Below are 16734 nucleotides of genomic sequence, written 5' to 3'. Positions count from 1 at the left end.
ATCAAGACTAAACGACCTACTATAGATCAAACAGAAGTTCTTCGAGTGATTGCTCATATCCATTCCAGTTAGATGTGCGCGCGCCACGTGCACATTCGTCGGAGAAACTTTTACCCTAGCAACCCAGGCGGGTCGGCTAGGCGCCCCCTGGAGTGGCGCCGCTATGGCACCCAATATATACCCCAGCCGACCCGGCCACCCTTCAGTTCCTTCTTTCCGCCCGTGTCGGTCGTTGGAACTGTGGAGCGCAGCTTCGTTGCCCTCCACACTCCCTAGCAGCTCATTTTGCTATCATTGTGTATAGTAGTTATAGTTCATTGGTGTGTGTGTGTGTATAGTTATTAGTCAGTCAATTATCTAGAGTTATGAGTGTAGTTATTAGTTGTAGTTTGAGAGGATCAGGGACACCCACCCCTTCCCCGCACCGGGAGCCGGAGCTCATGCCCGGCTCATCGGGCTTCAAGCAGTGCTCTGCTTGTCACAAGCCCATGCCAGTTGGAGACCCCCATGACTCCTGCTTGAAGTGCCTCGGGGAGTCGCACTTATCGGCCAAGTGCTCAATCTGTAAGTCCTTCAAGCCGAGAACCAAGAAGGAGCGTGACATTAGATTGAGACAGCTCCTTATGGAAGCGGCCCTGACACCTCCGCCCTCGGCACCGAGCGCAAGTCAGCTGGTAAGCAAGGGCTCCACCATGGCACCGAGTGCTACCACCAAGAAGCCGGCACTGAAACCGACTCCGAGCCGCTCCCTCTCCCCGAGGCCGAAGGCGCAGATCATCCCGCCACCAACTGCCTCCCAGTCAGAGACTGCGCAAAAGGCGCATCGCCTGGCACCGATACCTGCCACGGCACCGTCTAAGCTGGTACCGTTGACTCCGACCCCGTGAGGGCCGTTGAGTCCGGCACCCGACAGCTCCCCGGTGCACACCATGGTAGAGCCTACCTCGCCCTCTACTCCGGAGACGTTCGCAGCAGCAAGGGACCTAATTGCGATCACCGAGGCACCGTTGCCCTTACCACCGGTGTGGGTACTACACTCCTTGGGCAAACCAACCCTGACCAGACCAGAGTGTTGGACCGGCACCGCTCCAGATCGCGGTCCTGCGGATGCTCTACATCAAGGCGCCGCTCATGCTCTCGACGTCGATCTCAGTCCTGGCACCGGTCAGACTCCCAGCACCCATCGCCTTGGCACCGGTCGGGCTCCCGGCACCGGTCGACATCCCGAGCGTCAACCCGGTACTCCCGGCACCGCTCCAGCTCACGGCACCGCGGCGGGCGCCCTACCTCCAGGAGCAGATCGAGACAGAGGCACTCGGGATTCCGGTCGACCTCCCAGCACCGAGCCGGTCGCAGGTCCCGATCTCGCTCTCAACACCGTCACCAATGCTGGCACCGATCACCACTGCCCAGAGGTGTAAGATCTGTCGGTACCTCGGCACCGACTTTCGCCGCTCCACCTTGGCCATCTAGAGGCACGTCAGCATCCTCCCAGGCGGGTAGCTATTACGAACGGGACCAGGACCCCGAAGTACCGCTGGGAGTGTTCCAGGACCCCACCTGCAGGACGCGGGTGCCCAACAGTGGGGTTTTTGGACACCCTGGGCATATCATCAGACCCAGGGTGCCCCAGACACGTTCCATCGCCTCAGAACATTGGGTACCAGAGGCCACTGTTTCCCGCCCCCCTGTGGTTGAGTTGGACAAACAGCTGCCTCCAGACTCCCCAGGTCAACTCGAGCAGGAACCAGGCCAGGAACAGGAGACCGCACAGGATGCCCTCATCCCTGGAGTCTCCTCCTCCTCGCCAGATGAGGCAGTGGCTGGGTCTTCAGCGTCAGGACCCCCACCGATAGACCTCAGGGCCCACCAGGACCTCCTCCATAGAGTGGCCCTCAATATCAACCTACCGGTGGAGGAGGTCCCAGAGGTTGAGGACCCGGTAGTGAGCATCCTCTCGGCCGATGCACCTACCCGGGTAGCCCTCCCATTCATAAAGACTATCCAGTCTACCGCCGATAACCTGTGGCAGTCACCAGCCTCCATCCTGCCGACAGCTAAGGGAGTGGAAAGGAAGTACATGGTACCCTCTCGGGGGTACGAGTACCTATATGTCCACCCTCCTCCTTCCTCCCTAGTTGTCCAGTCTGTTAACGACAGGGAACGGCACGGCCAACAGGCTCCGGCCCCTAAGGCCAAGGAAGCTAGGCGAATGGACCTCATGGGGCGCAAGGTGTATTCGGCTGGGGCCTTGCAACTCCGTGTGGCCAACCAGCCAGCCCTACTGGGATGTTATAACTATAATATATGGGCGGAGGTGGGTAAGTTCTCCGAACTGCTACCCCAGGACTCCCGCCTGGAGTTTAATGCGTTCCTGGAGGAGGGTAAGAAGGTGGCCAGGACCTCCCTCCAGGCCTCCCTCGACGCGGCTGACTCAGCAGCCAGAACCCTGGCTTCCGGTATAACCATGAGGTGCATTTCATGGCTTCAAGCCTCCACACTACCTCCGGAACTCCAGTATACAGTCCAGGACCTACCCTTTGACGGGAAAGGGTTGTTCTCAGGCAAGATGGACTTCAAATTACAAAACCTGAAGGACAATCGAGTCATAATACGCTCGCTGGGGATGCATACACCTTCCACCCAGCGTAGACCCTTGAGGCCCCAAGCACGATGCCCATACTTCCCACCCCGTCAGAGGCAGGACCTCAGTAGACGGCGTGGCCGGGGGGGGGCCGCAGATGCCAATCCGGCTCCCAGGGAGGCCAAAGCCAACGGCCTTCCAAGGCACCACCGGGCTCCAAGTCCGGCTTTTGAAGGTGCGCCCGGGGACGGCATACCAGACGCACGACAGGATCCTTCTCCAACCGCCTCTCCCACTTCTTCCCGGCGTGGTCCCGGTTAACTTCAGACCGTTGGGTGCTACGCACAGTGAAGCACGGATACCATCTGCAATTTGCTTCCACACCCCCTTCCCGCCCCCCTTCCTGGTCCCTCTTCAGGGACTCCTCTCACGAGCAAACCCTCCTGCAGGAGGTTCGTTCCCTCCTCGCAGCGGGAGCTATAGAGGAAGTACCTCTAGGCGAGAGAGGCAAAGGGTTCTACTCCCAGTATTTCCTGATCCCCAAGTCCAAGGGAGGTCTCAGACCCATCCTAGACCTGCGGGGCCTCAACAAATGGATGCTCAAGTTGAAGTTCCGCATGATCTCCCTGGGAACCATTATCCCATCCCTGGATCCTGGAGACTGGTATGCCGCCCTCGACATGAAGGACGCGTACTTCCATATCACCATCTTTCCACCGCACAGGAAGTACCTTCGCTTCACGATCCGACATCAGCACTTCCAGTTCGCAGTCCTACCCTTCCGCCTCTCCACGGCCCCAAGGGTGTTTACCAAGTGCATGGCCGTTGTGGCCTCCCACCTCCGTCGGCGGAAAATCCACGTCTTTCCGTACCTCGACGACTGGCTCCTGAAAGGATCCTCCCAGTCGCAGGTGCGGCGGCATGTCGAGTCCGTTACGAACCTCTTCTCCCAGCTAGACCTGCTTCTCAATGCCGAGAAATCCAGCCTGGTCCCCACACAGAGGTTAGACTTCATAGGAGCGACCCTGGACTCTACTCAAGCCAGGGCTTACTTACCTCAACCTCGCTTCCAGGAGATCGTTGTGATCATTTGGAGCTTGCAGGCCTCCCCAATCACCTCTGCCTACACCTGCCTCACACTACTAGGGCATATGGCCGCATGCACTTACGTGACAAAGTATGCCAGGCTCTGAATGAGGCCCTTCCAAACGTGGCTTCATTCCGTATTCCGCCCGGGCAGGGACCACCTGGATGTATTGGTGACGGTCCCCCCCGACCCTCTCCGCTCCCTCGACTGGTCGATGACTCTAACAACCGATGCATCATCCCTGGGCTGGGGGGCCCACCTGGGACACCTGCGCACCCAGGGCCTCTGCTCGTCCCAAGAGCTGTTACTCCACATAAATGTCCTGGAGTTGAGGGCAGTCCGCCTCGTCTGCCAGGCGTTTCAACGACGCCTACACAGCCGTTGTGTTTCCGTACTCATGGACAACACAACGGTCATGTATTATATCAACAAACAGGGGGGAACCCATTCGTCTCCCCTATGTCAGGAAGCCATTCGACTCTGGGACTTCTGCATAGCCCAGTCGATAGATCTGGTGGCATCCTTCCTCCCAGGGGTCAAGAACACGCTGGCGGACAGGCTCAGCCGATCCTTCCTATGCCACGAATGGTCGATCACACCAGATGTCATCCATTCCATCTTCCAGAGGTGGGGATTTCCCCACATAGACCTCTTCGCGACCAAGTCCAACAGGAAGTGCCAGGAGTTCTGCTCCTTTCAGGGTCTCTCTCCCGGGTCGATCACGGACGCATTTCTCCTGCCATGGACCCACCACCTACTGTATGCCTTCCCTCTGGTGCACAAAGTCCTGTTGAAACTACGCAGGGACAAAGCGCATCTAATCCTGATCGCACCTGCGTGGCCCAGACAGCACTGGTTCACCGCCTTACTGGACCTATCTGTGAACCCTCCGATTCCCCTTCCTCTCCACTCAGACCTGATTACGCAGGATCACGGCAGGCTCTGTCACCCGGACCTACGGGCCCAGCACCTCACGGCGTGGCTCCTGCATGGCTGAATACGGCGGAGCTCAGCTGCTCCGCACCGGTCCAACATATCCTCCTTAACAGCAGGAAGCCTTCCACTCTCTCAACGTACAGGGCCAAGTGGAAGCGCTTCTCTTGTTGGTGCGCTACTCGGGGGGTGAACCCTACGCAGGCCCCGATTCCCACGGTCCTAGACTACCTCTGGTACCTTAAGCAGCAGGGCCTGGCGACATCCTCCTTGAAGGTACACTTAGCGGCCATATCCGCCTTTCGGCCAAGAGAGGGTGGCTGCTCCGTATTCTCCGACCCCTTCGTCGCCAGATTTGTTAAAGGCCTGGAGTGTCTCTACCCCCCCCCCCCCCCCCGTACGCCGCCGTGCTCCTACCTGGGACCTTAACTTGGTTCTGAACAGGCTCACGCTCCTGCCATTCGAGCCACTGGCGACTTGCTCGCTCACGTACCTGTCATGGAAGATGGCCTTCTTGGTGGCCATTACATCGGCCAGACGGGTCTCAGAGCTGAGAGCTCTCACAGTGGATCCACCCTACACCGTCTTCCATAAGGACAAAGTGCACCTGCGACCCCACCCGGCGTTCCTCCCTAAAGTTGTTTCTGCCTTCCATACCAACCAGGACATCTTCCTCCCGGTCTTCTTCCCGAAGCCACACTCTTCTCAGAGGGAGCAGCAGCTACACTCCTTAAATGTACGCAGAGCGCTCGCTTTCTACATTGAGCGAACAAAGCCATTCCGGAAGTCCCTTCAGCTGTTTGTGGCTATCGCAGAACGGATGAGGGGTCAACCAATCTCCTCTCAGAGGATATCCTCCTGGGTAACTGCATGCATTCGAGCATGCTACGACCTAGCTCGTGTCCCCTCTAGCCACCTCACGGCACATTCCACGAGAGCTCAGGTGGCTTCGGCAGCCTTCCTGGCGCACGTGCCTATCCAGGAGATATGCCGTGCAGCGACCTGGTCATCGGTCCACACATTCACCGCACACTATGCGATAGTCAGACAATCAAGAGATGATGCGGCCTTCGGCGTTGCAGTTTTAAATACCGCCACATCTCACTCTGACCCCACTGCCTAGGTAAGGCTTGGGAATCACCTAACTGGAATGGATATGAGCAATCACTCGAAGAAAAGACGGTTACTCACCTTTGTAACTGTTGTTCTTCGAGATGTGTTGCTCATATCCATTCCAAACCCACCCTCCTTCCCCACTGTCGGAGTAGCCGGCTAGAAGGAACTGAAGGGTGGCCGGGTCGGCTGGGGTATATATTGGGCGCCATAGTGGCGCCACTCCAGGGGGCGCCCAGCCGACCCGCCTGGGTTGCTACGGTAAAAGTTTCTCCGAACGTGCACGTGGCGCGTGCACACCTAACTGGAATGGATATGAGCAACACATCTCGAAGAACAACAGTTACAAAGGTGAGTAACCGTCTTTTATAGGCTTGATACAGAAATTACTGGGTGAGGTTCTTTGTCCTGTGTTATGCAGGAGATCAGATTAGATTATTGGAATGGTCTTGTCTAGCATTATGTATCAAAGGAAGCAGGAAAAGAATCGTTATGTTTAAGTTACATTAGACGTGCAAAGAAATATCTGCCAAGGTATTAGAAAAAACAGTAAATCAGAGCCTCTCCTCCACAAAGATGTCTAGTGCTGCATGTGATTATCATTATTATGATGTAGAAATTGTGATGAAGTAGATTTGTCACCCTTATTTATTTTTCCATTCAATTTTTTAATTCCTTTTTCATTGTCAATCTTGTAGCTTTGTTCACCACATTCTCTCTCGCTAAATATGTCTAAAGACATTCTTCCCTTTTTTGAGGTTTCTTCTGGTTTTGTAATGGACTCTTAGAATAGCCTGCCTATAATCACATGAGAAACAATCTTTTCTTTTTTTGCATGGCTGCCAACAGAATTGCAAAATATGATGTGCAAGGTTTGAAATGCATGATTGGACATCAGGTTAACATGTGATCAAATATTATTTCTGCCCTGAAGTCTGCCTCCTCCAGTGGTATCTTATGACAACTCAGAGATGTTGATGGTCATGAAGAGTTGCTCTGTCGTGCAGTACAAAGCGTTTGAACTTGAGATAACATAGCAAGCCTCATTTTGTTGTCAGCTTCTGTGTGTGAACTCTTCAAGCCAGATTTTCAGCCCTGGTCAAATTCCATTTGTTCATTCCAGCTTCTGGAATTAATGGGGTGTATTTCCTTTATAGCACTACTGTGCCTTGCTGTAGCCTAGCAACAAGGAATTAAATAATTCAAACAAAGCAAAGATACACACGATAAAATAACTCCATGTCTTCAGTTGGAGATTGACTGTCAATCTGCTTATCAGAACCAGGCATCTTTCTTCCTAGAGGCCAAAAACATTCAGTGTTAATTGTGATATGATATGTACTTTAACAATTGTCTTGTGATGGTCTTCTTGGCAGCTCCTTGTTCAGCTATGGCTTATCATCATGACAGCAGAAGAATATTTGTAGGCCAGGATAATGGTGCCATTATGGTAAGTTATTACTGCTGCAGTTTGTTTTAAGAATGCAAATTTAATTGTGGAGCTTCTTTGGTAGTGGCTGGATAATTGCAGACTTGAGTGAATTGTCCATGAGCAGTATTTTTAGCCAGCCTGTATCCAGCCCTTTATTTTATACTTAAATCAAACTATAGATTAACTGAAAACTGTTTGTGTGTTTTAGGGGAAGTAACATCAGTTTCCTTGCTGTAGGGCTTCGTGTCCTTGTGTGTATGATTCTAGTCCATAGTTCTTGCACACCCTGCTCTGTGGCATTAGCATCCAGCCCTTTCTCTGTCCCTTGTGTGGGATCACCCAACCATGCATCCCTCACCTCATTCCTTGGTGCAGAGGCTACATCCTTCCTGCTTCGTCTTTGTGTGTGTGTGTCCTGTTTTCTTGTCATGGTTTTTACACTCTCTTGTTTTTCCCCCTGTGTTGCAACATATACTTTCTCCCACAAAAATGTTGCAAAGAGCAATCATCTGTTTCTAATAGAAAAGGGTGGAGGGAACACACAACTAACCTCAGAGAAGGGATGAAAACTTGTGACTAACAAAATCTTCACTTCCATAAGAAACCATTAAAAATACCCTACCACCCTGCATCACCTTGTAACTGTTAATACCAGATGAAATTTTCCCTTTTTTCCTTCCAACACGTTGTCTTTGGTCAACTTAATTCTGAGTGCAAATCCTCTGCTGAAAAGATGAGTGATCTATCCCCATGCAGCTGATACTAATAAATCTGCACTTTAATCTGTGATCAGCGTGGTATTGAGTGTAGTATCTGCCAGCCTGTGGCTTCTAAGGGCTGGTCTCCATTAGAAAATTAGATTGACCCAGCTATGTTGTTGTTCAGGGGTGTGAGAAATCCAGACCCGTGAGTGACCTGGTTTAGCCAGCCTAAGTCCCTGTGTGTTCAGCACTAGGTTGATGGAAGAACTCTTCCACCAACATAGCTACTGCCTCTTGGGGAAGTGAATTAACTACAGCAATGGGTGAACCCCTTCCTTCGCTGTAGTGAGTGTCTATATTGAAGTGCTTCAACGGTGCAGCTGCAGTGTTTCAAGTTTAGACAAGCCCTGAGAACAAACCTGTCTTTTTGTAGCATGACAGATGGTTTTTGGCTGCCAGCTTAAGTCTGTTGCTTACATGAGGTTATTGCTGTGTTCTTGATGCCAAAGATTTTCCTCAGTCAGTCTGATTCCCATTTCAGCCTGAGAAGATGTGCTGTTTTACTTTGTCTAACTGTGTTTCCTTGGTATTAGGAATTCCATATCTCAGAAGACTTTAATAAGATGAACTTTGTCAAGACGTACCCAGGTAATACAGCATGGGATCTTCGCTAATGTATTTACTTCACAGATGAGATTTTTAAAACATACAGTATGTTGGGTGGCATCTTCATAATTGAGCCTTGGCCAAATACAGACATTGACTCTGACTTTAATAGTATGAAAGATATTGGTAAATTACTGGTAATTGTCTTCTAATCAAAATTAGATCAACTTGTGTAGCGCAAGTATAGGATTTTAGAATGTTTAAAATCTAAAATTAACTTTTGGCCATAGTCTTACTGCAAAGCTGCTGGCTTCATTGTGGTGTTGGTGGCTCTGGAGAACATTCCTTCTGAAAAGCTTTAATTTCAGAGCCGAAGGAAACGAAACCCTCTAACGCAGTCTGACCCAAATCTTTTAGAAGTTTGTGGGTGGGAGGTGGCTTCTGCAACACTTGCAGTGTGAAGGTCATCACAGTTGGGAGCTAGCAATCCCCAAAGGATTGAGAGTGTAGGAGCTGTATTAAAACCTCACATAACTGTAAGCTAATGTGCTGAATGTCTCTAACTCTGGTTATATTGTTCAGCACTGAACAGCGGTAATACATTTGTGGATGCTTTAATCTGCAGGTGACTTTGGTTTCTAAAGAGGAGGAAACTGCTACACTACTGGTATCTAACATAAGGGGGAGGGGGAAATTTGCTCTCTAAATACGGTTTGCTGGTATTCTCCTAATAGAAGATAGTACTTATGTAGGTGCAATAATTAGGCCAAAATGCCTGTTACTAAACACTGGGGCTCTTGGGTCTTAGTTCAAGTAGTAAGAATTGAGTAATGCAGCAAGAATGAAATCATACAAGATCCCCATTCATCAGGTATCTCTGGCAGTGGAGGGGACTACTCTGTTAAAACTAATGCTGATGAAAGATGCAAGGTTCTTTCCAGGCATTATTTAATATTCCTTCTAAAGAATGTATAGCCAAATACAGTCACTACTATTCCATAGTTATTAATTAATAACTTGATGTACAGAAGGCTTTATACTGAAGGCCAAAATATAGGAAAACAAAATACAGCTTGTCTTATGACTTCCTGTCGTACTCTAATGGAAAAGGGTTTTCTTGTTTAAAAGAGAGACCTTGTTTGTTTTTAAAAGCTACAAAAGCCCCTTTATCCTAAAAGCAGATGACTTTACATTTCAGTCCAAAAGACGTATCTCTAATACACTCTCCCCCTATATTCTTTCTTTCACTTCTGTCTCATCTACATCTTCTTACTTAATTAAATGATCTCAGCACTGTACAGAGTGCTCTCACTGGAGTTCAGTTGCCAACATGCATTCAAAGGAGAGGAACCTTTACATTTCTATGCGAGGGAAATCACTAAATTAAAGCAAGTCAAATGAGCTGACTTCTTTTTCTGACGTGCCTGGTTCATTAAAGGCCAATCATTGAGATGGAAAATGCAAAATAAATTGAAACTCTGCTAACCTTATCAAACTTTGAGGCTGCAGTAAGTGTGACAGTGAAGGTAAAATTATTTCTTCCTGCAGTTATTACATTTATTCCTGGTAACACTTTCAACCTGTTTCTAACTGTATAACTGAAGATTTGACTGACGTATTTTTATCTGAAGTGCTCAGATCCTTTGCTTTATTTTCACAGCTCATCAGAATCGGGTGTCTGCTGTCATTTTCTGCTTGGGAGTAGAGTGGGTTATCAGTACTGGCCATGACAAGTGTGTCAGCTGGATGTGCACCAGGAGTGGGAATATGCTGGGAAGACATTACTTCACTTCTTGGGCTTCATGTTTACAGTATCCATCCAAAATGATCACAAGACAAAATTTTATTACAAAATCCACTGCAGTATAGTTAGCATAGAAAGTATTAAATAACTAATGCTAAACTACACTTGGCAAAATCCAGTTGCATCTTGTGATGCTATATTTTTATTTTTTTTTCAGTGTATTTTTTCACTCACTTAAATTCTTAAGAGTTCACAATCTACAATGGCTCCCCCCAGGTAATAGTATAAATTAGTATGGTTCTATTGTTCAGGCTTTTTAAAATGCATAGTTTCTAGCTTACAAAATTACAAGAATACATCTTAAAGATACTGAAACTTCTGTTCTTCAGTTTCTCTCCACAGTTCTGGTTTCTTGCTATTCTGTTTATCCAGGTCATTCTTTCTTCAAAGAAACGTTTTTAATTAAAAAGACAATCTACAAATGCTCATATGATTGGCCTCCTATATACTCTTAAAAATTGGGATTAAACTGAATTCTTAGTAATTGAACAAACAAGTATTTTATATGGTATGCAGATTATATTAAAAAATATGGAAATACATGTCATCTTGTGTGCTTTCAGTGCATAACTTAAGTATCTTATCCAGAAATTCAATACGCAACACAAAGTATGAGCATTGTCAGTGTAATTGTGTTATTCATCTGTGTGTGTATAAAGTAAAAAGCCATCTGCTATATGTCTCCAAGTTAAGGCATGGGGTATGTCTACACTAGAAACGTAAGTCGACTTGTATTAGATTGACTTACAGCCACCATAGTAATTACTGCAGTGGTGCATGTCCAGACTACCCTCCTTGTCGGTGGTGCATGTCCTCACCAGGAGCACTTCCACTGACCTAAGAGGCCAATGTGGGGAGCTGAGAGACTGGAATCTCATCCCCTTTGGCACCTCCCTGCCAGGACCCCAGCTGCCCCACCGGCTCCCTGTGGTCCCGGTGTGCTGCCCCTCCACCTCCTTGCACCAGGAGTGGGGGAAGCTTTTGGCTGCAAAATTGACAAGGCTGCCAGGCTCCCGCTGGGGTGTTGTGGGGGCTGATGTGAAATGGACAAGACAGCCAACAGCCAATGTAAGAGACGTAGTGTCTACATAGACGCTATGCCGACATAAGCCTTTCACCTCTTGTGGAGGTGGAGTAGTTATGTCAGTATAGTAGTGTACGTACTTCAGCAGCAGGAAGGCTGTAGTGAAGACACTGATATAATTAAGTTGACATAAGCTGTTTTATGTCGACCTAACTGTAGTGTAAACCAGCCCTCAATCTATATCCCAGAATAATTCTCACAAGATATATATTGTATGGAGTGTAGTTCTCTACCCATCAGCCCCTACCCAGCTCCTTTCATTAGGGTTATTTCATGTCCCACTAGTATGTGCCATATTTTCTACAATCAGTTCAGATTTAGCGAATCAGAACATAGAGAAAAGAATGAACTGGTTGATCTTATGGTTCTTCCTTCCTGTCTCTTCGCCCCATCCCACAGTAGGAGTGTTCCCTACTGTGTATTTTCTAGTCTTCTGTCCGGGACAGCTTTAAAATTCCAAAGTGACAGGCTTGGAAGCCTGTTCCTCTGCTTAGTAGATCTTGTTGGAAAGCTTTTCCTGATGTTAAGCCTCAAGGTTTCCCATCATTACTCCTAATGATAGGCCATTGTGCTGTACTTGGTGACTCTTCTCTCCATAATTGCAGACTGATGTGCCAATTTCCTTTGCCAAACTACATATCTTTTTATCCTACAAAGTCTGTTAATTCCTCCAGCTTCCTGATTGTTTTTGTTGATCTCTTCTAGACTCACTCCATTTTATCTGTTACCAGATTCTGGGAATAAAATGCTTAGGTGGGAACATAATTCATAGGCTGCATAGCCAGGGCTGTTTATAAACGGGGTCTAATATCTTTTGATGTAATGCCTGTGTATCCTCAGTTTAAAGCTAAAGTGTATCTTTTTTACTGCTTAATACTGCAAGCTCATATCGAATTTCTTGTCCTTGGATATTTTAACATTCCTGGTTTTTTCCTTTTATTGAATAAGTATGTCAGTTTTATTTTCCCATATCTGTATTAATTAACGTGTTTCCAAGCTGGATCTTTATTCCTTTCTGCCTGTCTATAATCTTTGAAGGTTCTTTTGTCTCATTGTTCTGCCTTCACTGACATTAATTAGTCACAGTTTAAATCTCAAGAGGTCACTAATGTGCTATTAACTTTCTTCAAGATCACTATTTATCGGGACCCCCACATTCATGGACTCCCTGGAATTTGCTTTCCTGCCACAAATTTCTTTCCCAAAAAGGAACTCTGGATGCTAATGTTTTCTCTATTGTGCTGTGATGGTAAACACTTCATATACAATGTCAGGTTAATTTTAGTCTTTCATCCTGGTGGCTTCCAAAGTGCTTGCAAACTTGTCTGATATACAGATAATATAGTCATCACTGCAGTCACCACCCATCATGAATGTGTCAACCCTGAACAGCTTAGACCATGAATGGTAGGCATTCAGTTGAATCTGCAAGGGAATGTAGGAGCTTACAGCAGTGATCTTATACAGAGGCTATGTGGTGACTGTGGAAGGGTTACATGACCCTCCCCGAAACAGCAGGTGGAGGGTTGAAGGCCAGAAGCTGAGGAGATGAAGAGGCAGGGCCCTAGTCAGAAGGGAAGAGAGAGAGAGCCAGAGCCTCTCCTCTTCCATAGCCGCCTCTTCTGGCCACGCTGCCTGGTGCAGCATGCAGTGGTTGCACTCTCCCAGGCAGCCTCCAGCCACGCTGATTGCCTGGGACAGCCCAGGCAGGCAGCATGGTCGGAGGCTGCCTGGGAGAGTGCATTAGTGGCTCCACACATGCCAGAGAGACTGGAGCAGAGCTCCACCTCTCCCTGCCAGAAGATGATGGGGAGAGCATGGGGCCCCTGGGCTGAGGGCAGGGCAGGGGCAAGTCACATGGGGTGGGGTCGTGTGGAGACAGGTCACATTGGGAGGTCATGTGTCCCCCTTAGCTGGTGCTCCCTTTGTGTCCCTCCCACTAGTCACCTCACTCTTCTTAAAAATGATAGTCCTCTAGGAGTATAGTTCCCCAAACCATGTGCTAAGGGATTGCTTCTATACCAAATAGAAAAGAATGCTTCATGCTGAATTGCTGACACTGCTTTGAAACATGTTTTTGTTTTGAGGTCTATGCACTGATTTGGCCTACCACACTTAACTTGCAAAACACAATACTAAAAACTGAAAGTAGCTCTGTCTTCCTGCCAATGCTCTGTTTTACACCAGTCTCCAAGTAAGGTATGTTGACATAACAGTACAGAACTGTGCATAATAAATGCTCATTACAAGATCTGTTCACAAAACAATCCAGTTTTCTCTTCCCCCAACCCCTGAGTTCTGATCTATAAGCATCTGGTGAAAACTCTGGTCACTAACTAATCCTCAGTCATTTCAGTGAATATCTGGAACAGATTGCTCCAAGGAAAGGGGGAAATGTAGAATACTTTGTTTTTAACAGAAAATGTTTAATGTAGCTTTCCATGGCATGGCCTTTATTTTCTTCAAATGAAATTGCTTCCTGTCAACATATTGTGTGCTTGAATCATTAACAGTGGGGAGCAAATGACCAGCTTGTCAGTATATGCACTTGAATATTCAGCACAGTCATTAAAAGCTTCTTTGATGCATGAGTTAATCTTTTTCAAATGCTTATACAAATATAAAATATTACAGAATAGATGTTCCTTGATGTAGTGTCTGATTAAACAATATATTATAATTTATATAATTGGACACCTAGACTTCAGGATGAAATAATGCTGATAAGTCTGAGATCTTGCAGTTGGCAGCCTGTCTGTATAGGCTTCTCAGGTGCAGGATTGTTTATCTTCAGACGCTCAGATTCTTAAACCACTCATGCTTGTTAAGACGTTGGAAGCACAGTTTTCTCCCCATTGTGGTGACAATTTTTTAGTTATACTGCACTTCTTTCTACACAGTAAATCCTTCTTAGTTACTTCTTGTCTTTTGGTGGTGGGGTCAGCAGAGCAAACAATAAGCCAATCTCAGGGACTGGGGAAGTCCCTTCCAGGAATAGGTAGTGCCAGCTGTTTTCTGGATGGAGCAATACCAGTCTTCAGGCACCACTTCTTATGAATAGTAAAACTTTTGAAAAGTAACTTTTATGTTTGCCATATATTATCTTGATCATTCAGCTTACATTACAAAACAGGGAGGTAAAGGATTTATCCACTTACGTTGTAAGGTCTCTAGTGCAGGGACAGGCTCTTATTTTTTTTACAGTGCCGCACAAGGGGCCTTTATATCACCCTAATCAGGATTGCAGTATTACTGGAATACAAATAACACAAATAGAAGGTCAGTTGATACGTGCCATGGAAGGTAGGGCTAATTAGAATTTCCAGATACTCCTGAGAGACAGTTCTGGCTTCCCTCAGGCCCTTCCGTAGCAACACCACTCTACTTCAGTTAAGGAAAGGGGGGGAAATAGGAAACAAGTAATTTTTGATCCTGTTTATCATATGTCTGAATATAAGGTACCTTATGTAGGCAAGACTCTATTCCATGAGTTCTCTTGCACTTTCAGGTAAGTTAAGAGTGGATTATTGATCTGTCTCTAAGTTTGGCTACACTGGCACTTTACAGCGCTGCAACTTTCGCGCTCAGGGGGTGTGAAAAAACACCCCCCTGAGCACTGCAAGATACAGCGCTGTAAAGCCTCAGTGTAATCAGTGCCGCAGCACTGGGAGCATGGCTCCCAGCACTGCAAGCTACACCCGTAAGGGATGTGGTTTACGTGCAGCGCTGGGAGAGCTCTCTCCCAGTGCTGGCGCTCCGACCACACTCACGCTTCAAAGCGCTGCCATGGCAGCGCTTTGAAATTTCAAATGTAGCCATACCCTAAGTCTCCAGTCTAGTTCATAAAATATTTTGGCTCCTCCTGAGTTTCAGGAACATCCTTAATTGAAGGTTCTTGCACTTTTTAAACTTCTGGTGAAAGCAGAGCTGAACACCTTTTTAAAAAAACATACCCTTTGTGTAAACCTTTGTTTCCTTCTTTACAGGTTTGTACTACATCAGCACTCTAGTATTTGTTTATGGGCCACTAAAGATCTTTCCAGTATGGTTTCTGTTAATTGTTGCTTTAACCTGTTTGTTTTTTAGTCATGCTGGCAGAGTATTTTTGCTGTAAAGAGAAGCAAGTGAGACTGAGAACAGTTGGTGGTATTCCTTGACTTGTGTTCAGATATGACATTGAAACCCAGCATGCCTTTGTTGGGGACTACTCTGGACAGATCACGCTGCTGAAGCTTGAACAGAACACATGCACGGTTATCACAACGCTCAAAGGGCATGAAGGTAAACTAACTTCCCCGTCATTTCCCTGGCTAATTCAGTCTGTGATTATACAACTTTCTATTAGCAGATGGGGAATGTAATCAAGAGCAGGTTCTGACCTAAGCTATCGAGTTCGTTGCCTGTCACCACTTGCTGAACAAAGTTCTTCCTCTATAAAGAGAAGTTACTAACAAAACTCATATCTTAAAATAACAGGATATTTAAGTAGCTAAGAACTCTGCTTGTTTCATAGGGAACTGTAGGCTGCTATGGGTGACATTGCCGTCATCCTAGGCACCAGTTATAGAGCATGAGCTTCAAAGTAACTGCCTTGAATGATGCATGTGTATATGCATAGCCCACTTTACAAGATGGCTCACCTTACAAAATGTCAGCCTATATTCGTTAATATGAAGGAATGGCTCCATCTTAGTGTCTAGAATGTTACCACTTTAAGGCAAGTGTCTTGTACATGTTTGTGCAGTGTTCACCATTGCTATCACCGTATGTTTTAATCAAATGTAAGAAAACTTTGCAAAAAGTTATCTAGAGGAGTTTGTAAATTATGGGATAAATTCTAGAGTTTATGCATTGGACTTACCTTCATATCTTAAGGTGTTAGTAGAATTGCATAAGGCCTGTGTAATGGAGTTGAAACTAATCCTTGTAACCTGATGTATGGTACAATATGTGCAATGTTAGGTTTTGGCTCAGTTTTGCCTGACTCAGTTCTATTTAAGATGTATAGATATTATGGTGATGGTTGATATAGATTCTTAAGTGTTTATCTAGTATTGTGTGTCACGGGTTCAGTCCCAGAGACTCCCCTGGCAGTGTCAACTGACATGCTGAAGTTACCTCTGAGCCCTCTTTCCCTGCCAGCTTGGGACTTCCAGAACCCTGCCTTGTTAAACCAGACACGCTAACCTGCTGCAGCACAGACCCAATTTTGGACCATGCCTCCAAAGTTGCAGACGTGCCCAAAAACTGCTCAGCAGGTTTCCTGCTTTAAGCACCCAGACACCCAGCTCCCGATGGAATCCAAACCTCAAATAAATCCATTTTACCCTGTATAAAGCTTATACAGGGTAAACTCATAAATTGTCCTCCCTCTATAACAGTAACCTAAC

At 47.0% G+C, this 16734-nt stretch overlaps 1 protein-coding gene across 1 annotated transcript in view; it reads left to right on the top strand.

Moving 5' to 3' along the window:
* Positions 1 to 16734, top strand: part of WDFY1 (WD repeat and FYVE domain containing 1) — a 52322-nt gene that overhangs the window by 18434 nt on the left and 17154 nt on the right. Inside the window, exons 3-6 of the mRNA XM_050964091.1 lie at positions 7094 to 7167; positions 8444 to 8498; positions 10117 to 10267; positions 15513 to 15625. Of these exons, the coding sequence (XP_050820048.1) occupies positions 7094 to 7167; positions 8444 to 8498; positions 10117 to 10267; positions 15513 to 15625 (393 nt within the window). The remainder of the gene's footprint in view (positions 1 to 7093; positions 7168 to 8443; positions 8499 to 10116; positions 10268 to 15512; positions 15626 to 16734) is intronic.

This window comes from Gopherus flavomarginatus, chromosome 8 (genome assembly GCF_025201925.1).
Source record: "Gopherus flavomarginatus isolate rGopFla2 chromosome 8, rGopFla2.mat.asm, whole genome shotgun sequence".
NCBI lineage: Eukaryota > Metazoa > Chordata > Testudines > Testudinidae > Gopherus > Gopherus flavomarginatus.
Note: the sequence above shows the minus strand (reverse complement) of the source record. Positions and strands in the feature narration are given on the sequence as shown.